General features: G+C 47.7%; 1 protein-coding gene across 3 annotated transcripts in view; it reads right to left on the bottom strand.

Moving 5' to 3' along the window:
* The window catches only part of UPF3A (UPF3A regulator of nonsense mediated mRNA decay), a 178,857-nt gene that overhangs the window by 91,940 nt on the left and 65,362 nt on the right, over positions 1–21,555 (bottom strand). For 2 of the 3 annotated variants that reach the window (XM_063953396.1, XM_063953398.1), the window contains exon 4: positions 14,531–14,629. The exons of the other annotated variant lie outside the window; for it this stretch is intronic. In XM_063953396.1, coding sequence (XP_063809466.1) covers positions 14,531–14,629 — 99 coding nt within the window. The remainder of the gene's footprint in view (positions 1–14,530; positions 14,630–21,555) is intronic. 3 annotated transcript variants of the gene reach the window in all.

The following is a 21,555-nucleotide window of genomic DNA, read 5'->3' as shown; positions in this document are numbered from 1 at the left end:
TTTGCAAAGATTTACAAGTTTGATACTTTGGCCTCTGAGGACCTTCAGTTTGGTCAATCAGTTCTGCAGGAACCTCAGCACTATCCCACCCGGTTTGGGAGTTTTGGTACTTCTCCATGGTACTAAATGGATAACCAGTATCCCCTAGGACGTAAGAGAAAATAAGATTTTAATTACCTACCAGTAAATCCTTTTCTCGTAGTCCGTAGGGGATACTAGGCGCCCGCCCGGTGCTTCATTCTTCCTGCACTATTACTTGTTTAAGTAATGTTGTTTGGTTCAGCAGTTGCTGTTCCTGGTTTCATGTTTGGTTAGCATGGCTTTCCTCTTGTTTTGTGTGTGCTGGTTCGAAATCTCACCACTTTCCTTTTCTATAACCTTCTCTCAAAGTATGTCCGTCTCCTTGGGCACAGTTTCCTAAACTGAGTCTGGTAGGAGGTGCATAGAGGGAGGAGCCAGCGCACACTATCAAATTCTTAAAGTGCCCAAGGCTCCTAGTGGACCCGTCTATACCCCATGGTACTAAATGGATTCCCAGTATCCCCTACGGACTACGAGAAAAGGATTTACCAGTAGGTAATTAAAATCCTATTTTCCTGACTAGTGATAGAGTAAAACCCTTTTCTCTGACGTCCTAAGTGGATGCTGGGACTCCGTAAGGACCATGGGGAATAGCGGCTCCGCAGGAGACTGGGCACAACTAAAGAAAGCTTTAGGACTACCTGGTGTGCACTGGCTCCTCCCACTATGACCCTCCTCCATACCTCAGTTAGAATCTTGTGCCCGGCTGAGCTGGATGCACACTAGGGGCTCTCCTGAGCTCCTAGAAAGAAAGTATATTTTAGGTTTTTTATTTTACAGTGAGATCTGCTGGCAACAGGCTCACTGCAGCGAGGGACTAAGGGGAGAAGAAGCGAACCTACCTGACTGGAGATAGTTTGGGCTTCTTAGGCTACTGGACACCATTAGCTCCAGAGGGATCGAACACAGGACCCGACCTCGATCGTTCGGTCCCGGAGCCACGCCGCCGTCCCCCTTACAGAGCCAGAAGCAAGAAGTGGTCCGGAAAATCGGCGGCAGAAGACCTCGGTCTTCAACAAGGTAGCGCACAGCACTGCAGCTGTGCGCCATTGCTCCTCATGCACACCTCACACTCCGGTCACTGATGGGTGCAGGGCGCTGGGGGGGGCGCCCTGAGCAGCAATATAAACACCTTGGCTGGCAAATCATCACAATATATAGTCCCAGGGCTATATATGTGATAAATTACCCCTGCCAGAATTCCTGAAAAAAGCGGGAGAAAAGTCAGCCGAAAAAGGGGCGGGGCTAACTCCCTCAGCACACTGGCGCCATTTTTTCTTCACAGTGCAGCTGGAAGACAGCTCCCCAGGCTCTCCCCTGTAGTTTTCAGGCTCAAAGGGTTAAAAAGAGAGGGGGGGCACTAAATTTAGGTGCAATATGTGTATACAAGCAGCTATTGGGGGAAAAAATCACTCAGTTATAGTGTTAATCCCTGCATTATATAGCGCTCTGGTGTGTGCTGGCATACTCTCTCTCTGTCTCCCCAAAGGACTTTGTGGGGTCCTGTCCTCAGTCAGAGCATTCCCTGTGTGTGTGCGGTGTGTCGGTACGGCTGTGTCGACATGTTGGATGAGGAAGGTTACGTGGAGGCGGAGCAGAGGCCGATAAATGGGATGTCGCACCCTGTGGGGCCGACATCAGAGTGGATGGATAGGTGGAAGGTATTAACCGACAATGTCAACTCCTTACATAAAAGGCTGGATGACGTAACAGCTGTGGGACAGCCGGCTTCTCAGCCCGCGCCTGCCCAGGCGTCTCAAAGGCCATCAGGGGCTCAAAAAACGCCCGTTACCTCAGATGGCAGACACAGATGTCGACACGGAGTCTGACTCCAGTGTCGACGAGATTGAGACATATACACAATCCACTAGGAACATCTGTTGCATGATCTCGGCAATGAAAAATGTGTTACACATTTCTGACATGAACCCAAGTACCACATAAAAGGGGTTTTATGTTTGGGGAGAAAAAGCAGCCAGTGTTTTGTTCCCCCATCAGATGAGTGAATGAAGTGTGTAAAGAAGCGTGGGTTCCCCCGATAAGAAACTGGTAATTTCTAAAAAGTTACTGATGGCGTACCCTTTCCCGCCAGAGGATAGGTCACGTTGGGAGATATCCCCTAGGGTGGATAAGGCGCTCACACGTTTGTCAAAAAAGGTGGCACTGCCGTTTTAGGATACGGCCACTTTGAAGGAGCCTGCTGATAAAAAGCAGGAGGCTATCCTGAAGTCTGTATATACACACTCAGGTACTATACTGAGACCTGCAATTGCCTCAGCATGAATAGTGCTGCTGCAGCGTGGTCTGATACCCTGTCAATATTAATACCCTAGACAGAGATAATATTTTGCTAACATAGAGCATATTAAAGACGTCGTCTTATATATGAGGGATGCACAGAGGGATATTTGCCGTCTGGCATCCAGAATTAAGGCAATGTCCATTCTGCCAGGAGGGTGTTAGAGACCCGGCAGTGGACAGGTGATGCTGACTTTAAAAGGCACATGGAGATTCTGCCTTATAAGGGTGAGGAATTGTTTGGGGATGGTCTCTGGGACCTCGTATCCACAGCAACAGCTGGGAAGAAAATTTTTTACCTCAGGTTTCCTCACAGCCTAAGAAAGCACCGTATTTTCAGGTACAGTCCTTTCGGCTTCAGAAAAGCAAGCGGGTCAAAGGCGCTTCCTTTCTGCACAGAGACAAGGGAAGAAGGAAAAAGCTGCACCAGACAGCCAGTTCTCAGGATCAAAAATCTTCCCCCGCTTCCTCTGAGTCCACCGTATGACGCTGAGGCTCCACAGGTGGAGACAGGTGCGGTGGGGGCGCCTCTCGGGAACTTCAGGGACCAGTGGGCTTGCCCACAGGTGGATCCCTAGGTTCTGCAAGTAGTATCACAGGGATACAAGCTGGAGTTCGAGGCGACTCCCCCTCGCCGTTACCTCACATCAGCCTTGCCTGCTGCCCTCGGAGAAAGGGAGGTAGTACTGGCGGCAATTCACAAGCTGTACTTCCAGCAGGTGAAATCAAGGTACCCCTCCTTCAACAAGGCCGGGGTTACTATTCCAAAATGTTTGTGGTACCGAAACCAGATGGTTCGGTGAGACCCATTCTAAAATTGAACTCCTTGAACACTTATATACGAAGGTTCAAGTTCAAAATGGAATCGCTCAGGGCGATTATTGCAAGCCTGGAGAATTTCATGGTATCACTGGACATCAAGGATGCTTACCTGCATGTCCCTATTTACCCTCCTCACCAGGAGTACCTCAAAATTGTGGTACAGGTTTGTCATTACCAATTCCAGACGTTGCCGTTGGTCTGTCCCCGGCACCGAGGGTATTTACCAAGGTAATGGCCGAAATAATTATCCCGTACTTGGACGATCTCCTTATAAAGGCGAGGTCCAGGGAGCAGTTGTTCGTCGGAGTAGCACTATCTCGGGAAGTGCTACAACAGCACGGCTGGACTCTGAATATTCCAAAGTCGCAGCTGGTTCCTACGGCGCGTCTACTGTTCCTGGGTATGGTTCTGGACACAGAACAAGAAAAATAAGAATTTACTTACCGATAATTCTATTTCTCGTAGTCCGTAGTGGATGCTGGGGACTCCGTCAGGACCATGGGGATCAGCGGCTCCGCAGGAGACAGGGCACAAAAGTAAAAGCTTTAGGATCAGGTGGTGTGCACTGGCTCCTCCCCCTATGACCCTCCTCCAAGCCTCAGTTAGGATACTGTGCCCGGACGAGCGTACACAATAAGGAAGGATTTTGAATCCCGGGTAAGACTCATACCAGCCACACCAATCACACTGTACAACCTGTGATCTGAACCCAGTTAACAGCATGATAACAGCGGAGCATCTGAAAAGATGGCTCACAACAATAATAACCCGATTTTTGTAACAATAACTATGTACAAGTATTGCAGACAATCCGCACTTGGGATGGGCGCCCAGCATCCACTACGGACTACGAGAAATAGAATTATCGGTAAGTAAATTCTTATTTTCTCTGACGTCCTAAGTGGATGCTGGGGACTCCGTCAGGACCATGGGGATTATACCAAAGCTCCCAAACGGGTGGGAGAGTGCGGATGACTCTGCAGCACCGAATGAGAGAACTCCAGGTCCTCCTCAGTCAGGGTGTGCCCCTGACCAAGTATCAGCTCGGCAAAGTTGTAAAGCCGAGACCCCTCGGGCAGCCGCCCAAGATGAGCCCACCTTCCTTGTGGAATGGGCATTTACATATTTTGGCTGTGGCAGGCCTGCCACAGAATGTGCAAGCTGAATTGTACTACACATCCAACTAGCAATCGTCTGCTTAGAAGCAAGAGCACCCAATTTGTTGGGTGCATACAGGATAACAGCAAGTCAGTTTTCCTGACTCCAGCCGTCCTGGAAACCTATATTTTCAGGGCCCTGACAACATCTAGCAACTTGGAGTCCTCCAAGTCCCTAGTAGCCGCAGGTACCACAATAAGCTGGTTCGGGTGAAACACTGACACCACCTTAGGGAGAAACTGGGGATGAGTCCACAGCTCTGCCCTGTCCGAATGGACAATCAGATATGGGCTTTTTTGAGACAAACGCCGCCAATTCTGACACTCGCCTGGCCGAGGCCAGGGCCAACAGCATGGTCACTTTCCCTGTGAGATATTTCAAATCCACAGATTTGTTTAAACCAATGTGATTTTAGGAATCCCAGAACTACGTTGAGATCCCACAGTGCCACTGGAGGCACAAAAGGGGGTTGTATATGCAGTACTCCATTGACAAACTTCTGGACTTCAGGAACTGAAGCCAATTCTTTCTGGAAGAAAATCGACAGGGCCGAAATTTGAACCTTAATGGACCCCAATTTGAGGCCCATAGACACTCCTGTTTGCAGGAAATGCAGGAAACGACCGAGTTGAAATTTCTTCATGGGGCCTTCCTGGCCTCACACCACGCAACATATTTTCGCCACATGTGGTGATAATGTTGTGCGGTCACCTCCTTCCTGGCTTTGACCAGGGTAGGAATGACCTCTTCCGGAATGCCTTTTTCCCTTAGGATCCGGCGTTCAACCGCCATGCCGTCAAACGCAGCCGCGGTAAGTCTTGGAACAGACATGGTACTTGCTGAAGCAAGTCCCTTCTTAGCGGCAGAGGCCATGAGTCCTCTGTGAGCATCTCTTGAAGTTCCGGGTACCAAGTCCTTCTTGGCCAATCCGGAGCCACGAGTATAGTTCTTACTCCTCTACGTCTTATAATTCTCAATACCTTGGGTATGAGAAGCAGAGGAGGGAAGACATACACCGACTGGTACACCCACGGTGTTACCAGAAACGTCCACAGCTATTGCCTGAGGGTCTTTTGACCTGGCGCAATACTTGTCCAGTTTTTTGTTCAGGCGGGACGCCATCATGTCCACCTTTGGTCTTTTCCAACGGTTCACAATCATGTGGAAGACTTCCCGATGAAGTCCCCACTCTCCCGGGTGGAGGTTGTGCCTGCTGAGGAAGTCTGCTTCCCAGTTGTCCACTCCCGGAATGAACACTGCTGACAGTGCTATCACATGATTTTCCGCCCAGCGAAAAATCCTTGCAGTTTCTACCATTGCCCTCCTGCTTCTTGTGCCGCCCTGTCTGTTTACGTGGGCGACTGCCGTGATGTTGTCCCACTGGATCAATACCGGCTGACCTTGAAGCAGAGGTCTTGCTAAGCTTAGAGCATTGTAAATTGCCCTTAGCTCCAGTATATTTATGTGGAGAAAAATCTCCAGACTTGATCACACTCCCTGGAAATTTTTTCCCTGTGTGACTGCTCCCCAGCCTCTCAGGCTGGCCTCCGTGGTCACCAGCATCCAATCCTGAATGCCGAATCTGCGGCCCTCTAGAAGATGAGCACTCTGTAACCACCACAGGAGAGACACCCTTGTCCTTGGAGATAGGGTTATCCGCTGATGCATCTGAAAATGCGATCCGGACCATTTGTCCAGCAGATCCCACTGAAAAGTTCTTGCGTGGAATCTGCCGAATGGAATCGCTTCGTAATAAGCCACCATTTTTCCCAGGACTCTTGTGCAATGATGCACTGACACTTTTCCTGGTTTTAGGAGGTTCCTGACTAGCTCGGATAACTCCCTGGCTTTCTCCTCCGGGAGAAACACCTTTTTCTGGACTGTGTCCAGAACCATCCCTAGGAACAGCAGACGTGTCGTCGGAAACGGCTGCGATTTTGAATATTTAGAATCCACCCGTGCTGTCGTAGAACTACTTGAGATAGTGCTACTCCGACTTCCAACTGTTCTCTGGACCTTGCCCTTATCAGGAGATCGTCCAAGTAAGGGATAATTAAGACGCCTTTTCTTTGAAGAAGAATCATCATTTCGGCCATTACTTTGGTAAAGACCCGGGGTGCCGTGGACAATCCAAACGGCAGCGTCTGAAACTGATAGTGACAGTTCCGTACCACGAACCTGAGGTACCCTTGGTGAGAAGGGCAATTTTGGACATGGAGGTAAGCATCCTTGATGTCCAGGGACACCATATAGTCCCCTTCTTCCTGGTTCGCTATCACTGCTCTGAGTGACTCCATCTTGATTTGAACCTTTGTATGTAAGTGTTCAAAGATTTCCCATTTAGAATAGGTCTTACCGAGCCGTCTGGCTTCAGTACCACAATATAGTGTGGAATAATACCCCTTTCCTTGTTGTAGGAGGGGTACTTTGATTATCACCTGCTGGGAATACAGCTTGTGAATTGTTTCCAATACTGCCTCCCTGTCGGAGGAAGACGTTGGTAAAGCAGACATCAGGAACCTGCGAGGGGGAGACGTCTCGAATCTCCAGTCTGTACCCCTGGGATACTACTTGTAGGATCCAGGGGTCCACTTGCGAGTGAGCCCACTACGCGCTGAAACTCTTGAGACGACCCCCCACCGCACTTGAGTCCGCTTGTACGGCCCCAGCGTCATGCTGAGGACTTGGCAGAAGCTGTGGAGGGCTTCTGTTCCTGGGAATGGGCTGCCTGCTGCAGTCTTCTTCCCTTTCCTCTATCCCTGGGCAGATATGACTGGCCTTTTGCCCGCTTGCCCTTATGGGGACGAAAGGACTGAGGCTGAAAAGACGGTGTCTTTTTCTGCTGAGATGTGATTTGGGGTAAAAAAGGTGGATTTTCCAGCTGTTGCCGAGGCCACCAGGTCCGATGGACCGACCCCAAATAACTCCTCCCCTTTATACGGCAATACTTCCATGTGCCGTTTGGAATCTGCATCACCTGACCACTGTCGTGTCCATAAACATCTTCTGGCAGATATGGACATCGCACTTACTCTTGATGCCAGAGTGCAAATATCCCTCTGTGCATCTCGCATATATAGAAATGCATCCTTTAAATGCTCTATAGTCAATAAAATACTGTCCCTGTCAAGGGTATCAATATTTTCAGTCAGGGAATCCGACCAAGCCACCCCAGCGCTGCACATCCAGGCTGAGGCGATCGCTGGTCGCAGTATAACACCAGTATGTGTGTATATACCTTTTTAGGATATTTTCCAGCCTCTCAGCTGGCTCCTTGAGGGCGGCCCTATCTGGAGACGGTACCGCCACTTGTTTTGATAAGCGTGTGAGCGCCTTATCCACCCTAAAGGGTGTTTCCCAACGCGCCCTAACTTCTGGCGGGAAAGGGTATACCGCCAATAATTTTCTATCGGGGGAAACCCACGCATCATCACACACTTCATTTAATTTATCTGATTCAGGAAAAACTACAGGTAGTTTTTTCACACCCCACATAATACCCTTCTTGTGGTACTTGTAGTATCAGAAATATGTAACACCTCCTTCATTGCCCTTAACATGTAACGTGTGGCCCTAAAGGAAAATACGTTTGTTTCTTCACCGTCGACACTGGAGTCAGTGTCCGTGTCTGTGTCGACCGACTGAGGTAAATGAGCGTTTTACAGCCCCTGACGGTGTTTGAGACGCCTGGACAGGTACTAATTTGTTTGCCGGCCGTCTCATGTCGTCAACCGACCTTGCAGCGTGTTGACATTATCACGTAATTCCTTAAATAAGCCATCCATTCCGGTGTCGACTCCCTAGAGAGTGACATCACCATTTCAGGCAATTGCTCCGCCTCCTCACCAACATCGTCCTCATACATGTCGACACACACGTACCGACACACAGCACACACACAGGGAATGCTCTGATAGAGGACAGGACCCCACTAGCCCTTTGGGGAGACAGAGGGAGAGTTTGCCAGCACACACCAAAAACGCTATAATTATACAGGGACAACCTTTATATAAGTGTTTTTCCCTTATAGCATTTTAATATATATATACATATCGCCAAATAAGTGCCCCCCCTCTCTGTTTTAACCCTGTTTCTGTAGTGCAGTGCAGGGGAGAGCCTGGGAGCCTTCCCACCAGCATTTCTGTGAGGGAAAATGGCGCTGTGTGCTGAGGAGAATAGGCCCCGCCCCCTTTTCGGCGGGCTTCTTCTCCCGTTTTTCTGAGACCTGGCAGGGGTTAAATACATCCATATAGCCCCCAGGGGCTATATGTGATGTATTTTTAGCCAGAATAAGGTACTATCATTGCTGCCCAGGGCGCCCCCCCCCAGCGCCCTGCACCCTCAGTGACCGCTGTTATGAAGTGTGCTGACAACAATGGCGCACAGCTGCAGTGCTGTGCGCTACCTTATGAAGACTGAAGAGTCTTCTGCCGCCGTTTCTGGACCTTCACTTTTCGGCATCTGCAAGGGGGGTCGGCGGCGCGGCTCCGGGACGAACCCCAGGGTGAGACCTGTGTTCCGACTCCCTCTGGAGCTAATGGTGTCCAGTAGCCTAAGAAGCCAATCCATCCTGCACGCAGGTGAGTTCACTTCTCTCCCCTAAGTCCCTCGTAGCAGTGAGCCTGTTGCCAGCAGGACTCACTGAAAATAAAAAACCTAACAAACTTTTACTCTAAGCAGCTCTTTAGGAGAGCCACCTAGATTGCACCCTTCTCGGCCGGGCACAAAAATCTAACTGAGGCTTGGAGGAGGGTCATAGGGGGAGGAGCCAGTGCACACCACCTGATCCTAAAGCTTTTACTTTTGTGCCCTGTCTCCTGCGGAGCCGCTGATCCCCATGGTCCTGACGGAGTCCCCAGCATCCACTTAGGACGTCAGAGAAAAAGGGTTTCTCCTGGAGGAGAAGTCCAAGGAGTTGTCGTCTCTAGACAGAGACCTCCTAATACAAATACAGGTGTCGGTGCATCAATGCACGCGAGCCCTGGGAAAGATGGTAGCTTCTTACGAAGAAATTCCATTCGGCAGGTTCCATGCAAGGATCTTCCAGTGGGATCTGTTGGACAAGTGGTCCGGGTCGCGTCTTCAGATGCATCGTCGGATAACCGTGTCTCTAAGGGCCAGGGTGTCGCTGTTGTGGTGGCTGCAGAGTGCTCATCTTCTAGAGGGCCGCAGATTCGGCATACAGGACTGGGTCCTGGTGACCACGGATGCCAGCCTTCGAGGCTGGGGGGCAGTCACACACGGAAGAAACTTCCAAGGACTATGGACAAGTCAGGAGACTTCCCTACACATAAATATTCTGGAACTAAGGGCCATTTACAATGCCCTAAGTCAGGCTAGACCCCTGCTTCAACACCGGCCGGTGCTGATCCAGTCAGACAACATCACGGCGGTCGCTCATGTAAACCGACAGGGCGGCACAAGAAGCAGGATGGCGATGGCAGAAGCCACAAGGATTCTCCGATGGGCGGAAAATCATGTGTTAGCACTGTCAGCAGTGTTCATTCCCGGAGTGGACAACTGGGAAGCAGACTTTCTCAGCAGACACGACCTCCACACGGGAGAGTGGGGACTTCATCCAGAAGTCTTCCAAATGATTGTACACCGTTGGGAAAGGCCACAGGTGGACATGATGGCGTCCCGCCTCAACAAAAAGCTAAAAAGATATTGTGCCAGGTCAAGGGACCCTCAGGCGATAGCTGTGGACACTCTGGTAACACCGTGGGTGTACCAGTCGGTGTATGTGTTCCCTTCTCTGCCTCTCATACCCAGGGTAATGAGAATAATAAGAAGGAGAGGAGTAAGAACTATACTCATTGTTCCGGATTGGCCAAGAGCTTGGTACCCAGATCTCCAAGAAATGATCTCAGAGGACCCATGGCCTCTGCCGCTCAGACAGGACCTGCTGCAGCAGGGGGCCTGTCTGTTCCAAGACGTACCGCGGCTGCGTTTGACGGCATGGCGGTTGAACGCTGGATCCTGAAGGAAAAGGGCATTCCGGAGGAAGTTATCCCTACGCTAATTAAAGCTAGGAAAGAAGTGTGCGCAAACCATTATCACCGCATATGGCGGAAATATGTTGCGTGCTGTGAGGCCAGGAAGGACCCAACGAAGGAATTTCAGCTAGGTCGATTTCTGCACTTCCTACAGTCAGGGGTGACTATGGGCCTAAAATTGGGTTCCATTAAGGTCCAGATTTCGGCTCTATCGATTTTCTTCCAAAATAGAACTGGCTTCACTGCCTGAAGTTCAGACTTTTGTTAAGGGAGTGCTGCATAGTCAGCCCCCGTTTGTGCCTCCAGTGGCACCGTGGGATCTCAACGTGGTGTTGGATTTCCTGAAGTCGCATTGGGTTGAGCCACTTACATCCGTGGAGCTAAAATACCTCACGTGGAAAGTGGTCATGCTGTTGGCCTTGGCGTCGGCCAGGCGTGTATCAGAATTGGCGGCTTTATCATGCAAAAGCCCTTATCTGATTTTTTTATATGGATAGGGTGGAATTGAGAACTCGTTCCCAATTCCTTCCTAAGGTGGTATCAGTGTTTCAGGTGAACCAACCTATTGTGGTGCCTGCGGCTACTTGGGACTTGGAGGATTCCAAGTTACTGGACGTAGTCAGGGCCCTGAAAAATATATGTTTCCAGGCGGCTGGATTCAGGAAAATTGACTCGCTATTTATCCTGTCTGTTCCAAGACGTACCGCGGCTGCGTTTGACGGCCTGGCGGTTGAACGCCGGATCCTGAAGGAAAAGGGCATTCAGGAGGAAGTTATCCCTACGCTATTTAAAGCTAGGACAGAAGTGAACGCAAACCATTATCACCGCATATGGCGGAAATATGTTGCGTGCTGTGAGGCCAGGAAGGCCCCAAAGGAGAAATTTCAGCTAGGTCGATTTCTGCACTTCCTACAGTCAGAGGTGACTATGGGCCTAAAATTGGGTTCCATTAAGGTCCAGATTTCGGCTCTATCGATTTTCTTCCAAAATAGAACTGGCTTCACTGCCTGAAGTTCAGACTTTTGTTAAGGGAGTGCTGCATAGTCAGCCCCCGTTTGTGCCTCCAGTGGCACCGTGGGATCTCAACGTGGTGTTGGATTTCCTGAAGTCGCATTGGGTTGAGCCACTTACATCCGTGGAGCTAAAATACCTCACGTGGAAAGTGGTCATGCTGTTGGCCTTGGCGTCGGCCAGGCGTGTATCAGAATTGGCGGCTTTATCATGCAAAAGCCCTTATCTGATTTTTTTATATGGATAGGGTGGAATTGAGAACTCGTTCCCAATTCCTTCCTAAGGTGGTATCAGTGTTTCAGGTGAACCAACCTATTGTGGTGCCTGCGGCTACTTGGGACTTGGAGGATTCCAAGTTACTGGACGTAGTCAGGGCCCTGAAAAATATATGTTTCCAGGCGGCTGGATTCAGGAAAATTGACTCGCTATTTATCCTATATGCACCCAACGAGCTGGGTGCTCCTGCTTCTAAGCAGACTATTGCTCGCTGGATCTGTAGCACGATTCAACTTGCACATTCTGCGGCTGGACTGCCGCACCCTAAATGTGTAAAAGCCCATTCCACGAGGAAAGGGGCTCTTCTTGGGCGGCTGCCCGAGGGGTCTCGGCTTTACAATTTTGCCGAGTTGTTACTTGGTCGGGTTCAAACACTTTTGCAAGAGTCTACAAGTTTGATACCCTGGCTGAGGAGGACCTAGAGTTTGCTCATTCGGTGCTGCAGAGTCATCCGCACTCTCCCGCCTGTTTGGGAGCTTTGGTATAATCCCCATGGTCCTTACTGAGTCCCAGCATCCACTTAGGACGTCAGAGAAAATAAGATTTTACTCACCGGTAAATTTATTTCTCGTAGTCCGTAGTGGATGCTGGTCGCCCATCCCAAGTGCGGATTGTCTGCAATACTTGTATATAGTTATTGCCTAACTAAAGGGTTATTGTTGAGCCATCTGTTGAGAGGCTCAGTTATATTTCATACTGTTAACTGGGTATAGTATCACGAGTTATACGGTGTGATTGGTGTGGCTGGTATGAGTCTTACCTGGGATTCAAAATCCTTCCTTATTGTGTCAGCTCTTCCGGGCACAGTATCCTAACTGAGGTCTGGAGGAGGGTCATAGTGGGAGGAGCCAGTGCACACCAGGTAGTCCTAAAGCTTTCTTTAGTTGTGCCCAGTCTCCTGCGGAGCCGCTATTCCCCATGGTCCTTACGGAGTCCCAGCATCCACTACGGACTACGAGAAATAGATTTACCGGTGAGTAAAATCTTATTTTTAAGTGCACTGAATTGTTTCTCAAGCATTTACTTTGTGTATGCATTTTTATGAATTTTATTAAATTGTTATTATACATTCACTCTCTCTCAACATTGCTTTCAATTTATTTTTACCCTTATGGTGGGACTGACTCTCCCCTACCAAGGCAGCTGCTCAGTAAAGCACCTCTTGTCCTAAGCGCCCTAATATACTTAGGTATATGCAATCTTTTTCCCCTTAATGTACAGGGCTGGACTGCTTATTTTATCTTCTCTCCCCTGCATCTTCTCATGTTTTGCAATACTACACAATAAAGTTGAACCATCAGAATCCTGCAGAAACAATCTTTCAGACCTTCTTTGGTAGCCTATGACTAGTTTGTGTAAAATGCACCTACCGAATTACAGTATGGCTGTTTTCTTTATTTATGCTCTATTTATCTAACACTGCCACCCCCACCCTCCCATTTTACTTTTTTCACCACCAACAAGTTACAGTATCACTTACTGTTGAGAAGTGGTGCAAGTAGAAATGTTTTCTTAGTGGTACTGATAGTTAAAATGGGCGTGGTCACGTGTCATAAGGCGGGGTGGTCACACAAAACTTGGGGAGTGGCTACATGACAATAGGGGCATGGCCACATTATGCCACACACCGTAATGCCCCTTACACATTATGCCAAACATTGTAATGCCCATTACACATTATGCCAAACACCGTAATGCTTATTACATATTATGCCACACACCATAATGTTTATTACACATTATGCCAGACACCGTAATGCCCATTACACATTATGCCAGACACCGTAACACCCATTACACATTATGCCACACACCGTAATGCCTTACATATTATACCACACACAGTAATGCCTAATACATATTATGCCACTAACACCATTTTATGGCCCACACAAAAAAATGCCCCTTATAAATTATGCCACAGCAATGGGCTGGTGGTATTGCGTACCACCACCATATTTCTTAACGGTACTCCATACCACCCCGTACCACCCTACTTTTAGCACTGCTGTTGAGGCTTACAGCCATTTGTTTTCCTTTAATGCTTTATTTGTTGTCTTTGTTCATAAATTCAATACCTGTTACTGCCTATATTGGTACATTTGTAAACACAAAAATAAAAGTACAAAATACGCAAAGTATAAAGAAAAATTGTACTCATTGGGGGTTATTCCGAGTTGTTCGCTCGCAAGCTGCTTTTAGCAGCTTTGCACACGCTAAGCCGCCGCCTACTGGGAGTGAATCTTAGCTTATCAAAATTGCGAACGATAGATTAGCAGAATTGCGAAAAGACTTCTCTGTGCAGTTTCTGAGTAGCTCGAGACTTACTCTGCCAGTGCGATCAGTTCAGTGCTTGTCGTTCCTGGTTTGACGTCACAAACACACCCAGCGTTCGCCCAGACACTCCTCCGTTTCTCCAGCCACTCCCGCGTTTTTCCCAGAAACGGTAGCGTTTTTTCGCACACACCCATAAAACGGCCAGTTTCCGCCCAGAAACACCCACTTCCTGTCAATCACACTCCGATCACCAGAACGAAGAAAAAAACCTCGTAATGCCGTGAGTAAAATACCTAACTGCATAGCAAATTTACTTGGCGCAGTCGCACTGCGGACATTGCGCATGCGCATTAGCGACTAATCGCTCCATTGCGAGAAAAAAATAACGAGCGAACAACTCGGAATGACCCCCCTTGTGAAACAAGAATAAGAAAACAATTGCATGCAGTGATTAACAAATCCCTGTGTGCTTTGCTTACAATATATGCACTCCACTGACAGCCATTTCAAGTATTTATACAAAATTTAACAAGAGAAAAAAGCGGTTGTTATCTTTTTTGATAATTTAATTACGAACATACATATATTCTCACTAGTACACACATGCTTACCTTCAGCTATACTTCCAGCTTTTGCATCTTTTTTCTTTAGTTTCTTTTTGGAAATTTTTTGAAAAGGTGCAAATTCAACCACAGCAGGAAACTCCTGACCTAAGGACACACAATGTACCGTAGGTCACTTAGGGAGAGCACGGATTTATTTTTACTGTTATCACAGCAATAGAGTTAGAGAAACATTGCAATTATGTTTACTTGTACCCAGTCAGCATGGGGTAATGCTGACAGAATAGTTTTGCCGCTTTACGCGGCTAAACCCGACTGATGTGGGCACAATCAGCACGATAATGGGGGAAAATTGAATATCTCCCTACAATCTCCCATCACTTTAGATGGGAGATCGGGCGCGATTAAACAATTGAATTCCCCCAATAATGTCAACCACACAATGTGAATAAAATATATTAAAATGTTATTTTAAATGGAAAAAAAAATGTAGATTTTTTTTTTCTGTACACTTTGCCTTTCCCTGTGTATTAAATTGTGATTATGAGTTATTGAGTGCTCTCTTGTTATTCTCCATTTTTGTTTCCATAATTTCCACTACTGTTTTATCCCTTCTCTTACTCATGTAAGGGCTGATTCTGAGTCGCGCAGATCTCTCTTCACAGATGCAAACAATGAGTGTTTGCATACAGCACATGTGCAGAAGTGGCCTTACACATTCTTGCGTATGCCCGTCCTATTCTGGGTCATGCACAACTTGGTCAGATCTGTCTTTCCATGAAATGAAACTGGACAGAGGCAAAGGAAATACAAATAACTGCCCTGACTTCTGGGGGTGTCAAGGGAGAATCCTGGAGTGTTGCAGGTGTGTCATGGGAGTGTATCAGTCATGCATTTTTGATAGATCTCTTGCACTTAGCAAGGGACTGGAGGAAGTGCATGTACTAATGATGACCGTTGTTGCAGGTAGCATAAAACCAATGGGAGGCCCTGGTTTCTGCAAGATCCCTCACATTAGTTGAATGCATACTTGTATTAGCTGCCTGCATCTACTGCCACTTTGCGTGCGACCAAGAATCAGGCCCTTAATCTATCACCGGCATTTTCTATTTATACTGTAGTCAAGTATCTTCCTCTCAGCATTCCTTCATCTCACTGTCTCTACTTCTTCATATCAGTGTGTGTTAGTTCTCATGCCACTGTCGTGTTACATACAGTACCTATATGCCTTTCCTGCTAGGGAGAAGTGGAGAAATAGATGGGGCATACACATCAGAAGGGTTGTGGCCACACTTGACAGGAGCCATTCCCTTCCCCTACAAGCCCTCTCTGAATGCTGCCCGCTCCATTGCAGGTTAAATCTCATCACACAAGACAGTAGCTCTGAGGTAAATAGTGCTATTCACATGTCCAGGATGGACAAAAAGTCACTTTTCCCTTTAAATCAGACTCACTGGGCTATGGGAAGAAGAGTCACTGAAACTCTGCAATGTATTAGTAGCATACTTCATCTTGAAGCACTGCTGGCCCCAGCAACTCAATGATGATAGCCATGGTATCAAACTGTCATCTCCACAAGACAACCTGTTTAATTTACCTGGATGATTTATTAATCATAGATAGGGACAGAAACTCCTAATTCTATAATACTGCAAAAAACTGCTGTGTTTCACAATAATGTGCAAAAACCTCTCATCTGAAGAAGACTTACATGAATATGCTAGAGCTCAGGGCGGTAAGTCGCCTCAGAGGCTCTGTTACCTTCACACTTCACTTCATCCTCAATCAGATGGATAACTGAGCAGCAATATCATCCATAACATAATATACATAAACTGGTTGAGGGGAATAACATTCTTGTAAGCTATGCAAAGTGGTCTCTCAGAATAATCTTGTCTATCCTGGAAAGGAAACAAGATATACTGTTCTGTGACATTGTGGGATTTCCTATATAGATCAGCTGCCAACCCGGGCTTCCAAGAAAAAGAACAGAAAGTATAGTAATAGGGAAAAAGTATCAGTACATATACTGTCAGGCAGAGTGTCTCTGGTTTAATGAACTGTCTCCATTTCTAATGAAAATAATAAAATGTATAATACAGCCATACGGGATGCAGTTAAAATGGCAGTTGTTAAGATCCCAGCGTTCAGGATACCAATGCCGAAATCCCGCCAGCCAACAATGCCGCCAGTTGGAATCCCTGCGACTCAGGGCTAGTCCTACTTGTGGGTGTCCACGACACCCATAGAGTGATAATAGATCCTGTGATGACCGCAGCAAGCCACCAAACCCACAAGGGAATTCTTAGCGCTCGCCCCACTGCCGGCATTCTGGCGGACAGGATATCACTATCGGTATATTGACAGCCGGAATCCTATCCGCTGGTAATACGTATGCAATCCGTATGTAATAGCCTGCAAGTTTAAGGCGGACACAAGATTTCATTAATTTAACCACTTTTTTTTAAAAGACAATGCCAGTTTGGTTACCCCTTTGAGTACAGTTGATGAAAACTTGTAGCTACTTGCAACTTGCAGTCTATAATATATCCATTATTTATAGTAGCACTCAGACAAACCATTTCCAAACACTACATCAGTCTAAAGGCCCGTACACACTGGTCGATATATCGGCCGTTCTTTTGAACGGCCGATATATCGCGGGACCGTCGGCCAGTGTGTACGGCCGACACGTCTGTGAACTCCGTCGTTCACAGACGTATCGCGTCGGCCGCGCAGCACAGCCGACGGCCAATATATCTACCGATATATTGGCGCGTCGCTGTGTGTGTACGGGGCGGTCGGCCGACCGCCCGTACACATGCTGCGGCTGCCGGCGGTGATTGACAGCTGAACTGGGCGGGCATGTGTACACGCCCGCCCAGTTCATGACGTCAGTCCCCGACGGATCGAGCAGTGTGTATGCTGAACACACTGCTCGATCCATCCATAGATATATCTGCAGATCAATTGATCTGCAGATATATCTATTAGTGTGTTCCCACCTTAAGGAGTATCATGTACAATCTGACCTTAGCTATGCTTTTCAGGCTTAGGAACAATTTCCCACTTTAAAGTATAAAAATAAACATAAAAATTGTACAGTACACTTTGACTAAGTTTTTATGCAGATAGATGATGAATATTCAAATGCTAGTAAATACCAAATCAATAGATCTGGTAGCAAGCCAAGCCATCTATTATTGAATTTACTCAAAGGTGACAGACTGCAATGAAGAATGGTTCTAATTAGCAGTGTCAGAATGGGGGAGGTGTACCGGTAAGTGGGCAGCTATCCACTCCAAAACATCTGAGAGCGGCACCAGTCAATGAACTGGACTGCTTCGAGGACGAGAAATAATAGGATTTTAATTACCTAGCGGTAAATCCTTTTCTCGTAGTCCATAAGGGATACTGGGGGAATCTAGTACGATGAGGTATAGACGGGGTCCAAAGGAGCTGGTGCACTTTAAATTTCTTCAATTGGGTGTGCTGGCTCCTCCCCTCTTTGCCCCCTCCCACAGACAGGTATAGGTAAAATAGTGCCCGAAGGAGAAAGGACATACTTGAGAGAAGGAACAAACAACAATGAGTGGTGAGATTTACACACCAGCACACCACTAACAAAAAAACGACCAGCAATGGCTGGTAACAAAACAGCAACAGCTGAACAGGTAACCTTAGAAAAGAGAACCTATAGAAAAGTCAACACACTGAGGCGGGCGCCCAATATCCCTTATGGACTACGAGAAAAGGATTTACCGATAGATAATTAAAATCCTATTTTCTCTAGCATCCATAAGGGATATTGGGGGAATCTAGAACGATGGTGTTACGATTCACCTGCCTCTAATGTTTGGCAGGTGAATTACAAGGAGAGAATTACTACTGGAGGTGCAGGCAGATGCAGTGTGACATAGAAATGGTTAACCAGACTTGACTGGGGAATACAGTAATAACTTGAGCACGTTGTAGCAGAATTGAAGGTTAGCAGACTATGGACTCTCCCTTTAATACTGAAATGTGCAGCACCACACTTTACACTGATTATGGACAGCAGGTGAGTAATATAACAGCTAAGAGCCAGGACTTGATTACAGGACTAGAATGTATCACAATCACTGTTGCAGGTAATGAATGTCCACAGAAGTGCAGGAATACTAAGTATTTATTATAGCAGTGGTATAATGAGGTATGGCAGAGGTATCACAGTAACAATCCAGGGTACAATATGAGCTAAGAGTAAATGGGTTTGCAGACTGAGAATTGCAGCAGAGTAATGAGACAGTTGAATAAGGAATCAGAGTAATATAATCCACGGAACTGATTGCAGGATTTGTATAATAAAGCATAACAGCATGCAGGCATAGAAGGAGTCCATAGTAACATGTAACACGAGTAGTGAATACTAGAAAATCCACAGAGCAGTGAAAGTCCATAATACTTAACTAAATAGTTCTGGCATGAACATGAGCTGGCAAGAATGGTTGTGGCAGTATAACATGAACTGGAAAACCAGGCTTCTCGGCATGAACAGGAGCTAGGACGAAGACACCAGGCAATGCAGGTAGTTCAGGCAGGAAAGTAGTATAATATCACCGGCGTCGGAGAACTCAGCTAGCTGGCCTTTAACAGCCACACTAACCAATGAACAAGGCCAGGCTGGGAGTGTTAACTCTAATTACAAACCCTGTGCACCTGCTGAGCTGCATGTACACAGAGCCAAAGGAACAGAACACATATGGATCAGCTGACACCAGATACATACTGAACAGAATCCTAACAGATGGGGACGTCCCAAAGCTTCCAGAACGGGCTGGAATGTGTGGAGACGTCTGCAGCACTGCCTGCCCAAACTGGGAATCCTCTTTGGCCAGGGTATCAAACCTGTAGAACTTCACAAAGGTGTTCTTCCCTGAGCAGGTAGCAGCTTGTCATAGTTGCAAGGCTGAGACTCCACGGGCAGCCGCCCAGGAAGACCCCACCGACCTTGTAGAGTGGGCCTTCAGAGACTGTGGAATAGGTAAGGTTGCCAACATATAGGCCTGAAGGATAGTAAGCCTAAGCCAATGAGCAATGGACTGCTTTGAAGCAGGGCAACATTTTTTCTGCGCATCACAGAGCACAAACAAGGAATCCATCTTTCTGATCCGAGCCATTCTTTTGACATAGATTGTCACAGCATCCAATGCTTCCAGAACTCGACGGAAACACAATAGGTTGATTCAAGTGGGAACGCAGAGATGACCTTCAGCAGGAACTGCTGCCTAGTCCTGAGCTCCGCTCTGTCCTCATAAAAGACCAAGTAAGGGTTTTTACACAATAAGGCCCCCAATTCTGAGATACGCCTAGCAGAAGCCTGGGCCAGTAACATCTCCGTCTTCCACATGAGGTACTTGTCTTCTACCATCGTCAGAGGTTCAAACCAGGAGGACTGTAGAAATTCCAACACTACATTCATTTCCCAGGGTGCCGTGGGCGGCACAAAAGGAGGTTGAATGTGAAGCACCCCTTGCAAAAAGGTCTGAACTTCTGGCAATACCGCCAATTTCTTCTGGAAGAAAATCGAGAGAGCTGAAATCTGGACCTTAATGGAACCCAGACGCAAGCCCTTATCCACACCAGCCTGCAGTAAACGGAGGAACCGTCCCAAGTGAAACTCCGCAGGTGGATACGTGCGGTCCTCGCACCAAGTGACATATCTCCTCCAGATATGATGATAGTGTTTTGACGTCACAGGTTTCCTGGCCTGAACCATGGTAGCAATACCCTTTTTGGAAAGGCCCTTGTGAGCTAGGATGTTCCGCTCAACCTCCATGCCATCAAACGAAGCTGCCGTAAGTCTGGGTAGACGAACGGTTCTTGTTGAAGAAGATCTCTTCTCAGTGGCAGAGGCCAAGGGTCTTCGACGGACATGTCCAGAAAATCCACGTACCAAGCCCTCCAAGGCCAATCCGGGGCAATCAAAATTGCTTGGACTCCTTGATTCTTGATTCGCTTGAGCACCCATGGGAGCAATGGAATCAGAGTAAACAGGTAGACCAGCCGGTAAGGCAATGGCAACGTAAGTACATCTACTGCCCTCATCTGAGGGTCCCTGGTTTGTGAGCAATACCAACGAAGCTTCTTGTTGAGCAAAGAAGCCATCATGTCTATTTGTGGGCAGCCCCACCCTTCGATGATCTGCTGAAACACCTGATGGTGAAGCCCCCACTTCTCCCGGGTGGAGATCGTGACGACTCAGGAAATCCGCTTCCCATTTGTCTACTCCCGGAATGAAGATTGCGGACATTGCTCTTGCATTTCTTTCTACCCAGAGGAGTATCTTTGACACCTCTCGCATGCAGGCCCTGCTTTTTGTCCCTCCTTGTCAATTTATGTACGCCACTGCTGTGGCGTTGTCCGACTGTACTTGGATCGCGTGATCCCTGAGTAGAGGAGAGGCCTGAAGCAGAGCATTGTAGATCGCCTAAAGTTCCAGAATGTTGATTGGAAGTAGGGCATTGTGGGCTGACCACCTGCCCTGAAACTGAGCCCCCTGGGTGACAGCTCCCCATCCTCTCAGACTCGCATCTGTCGTGAGGAGGATCTAATCCTGAATCCCGAAACTTCGATCTTCCAGTAGGTTTGAGGACTGTAGCCACCACAGGAGGGAAATCCTGTCTTGAGGTGACAACCGTATTAACCGGTGCATCTGAAGATGTGATCCGGACCACTTGCTCAGGAGATCCAATTGAAATGTTCTGGCATGGAACCTTCCATACTGGAGTGCCTCGTATGAGGCTACCATTTTCCCCAGCAATCTTAAGCAAAGATGGATGGATATTTGAGTAGGCCGTAGAACCATTCAGACCATCTCCTGGAGTGTTCTCGCTTTGTCCTCTGGGAGGAACACTTCCTGGTCCACAGTATCCAGCAACATTCCCAGGAACAGGAGCCTCTGAGTTGGCTCCAGGTGGGACTTCTATAAATTGAGGATCCACCCATGGTGTGACAGAAGCTGGATAGTGCGGTCTATATGGAGCAATAAAAGCTCCCTGGATCTTGCTTTGATCAGATCATCTAGGAAAGGG

This window comes from Pseudophryne corroboree, chromosome 2 (assembly GCF_028390025.1).
Source record: "Pseudophryne corroboree isolate aPseCor3 chromosome 2, aPseCor3.hap2, whole genome shotgun sequence".
Lineage (NCBI taxonomy): Eukaryota > Metazoa > Chordata > Amphibia > Anura > Myobatrachidae > Pseudophryne > Pseudophryne corroboree.
Note: the sequence above shows the minus strand (reverse complement) of the source record. Positions and strands in the feature narration are given on the sequence as shown.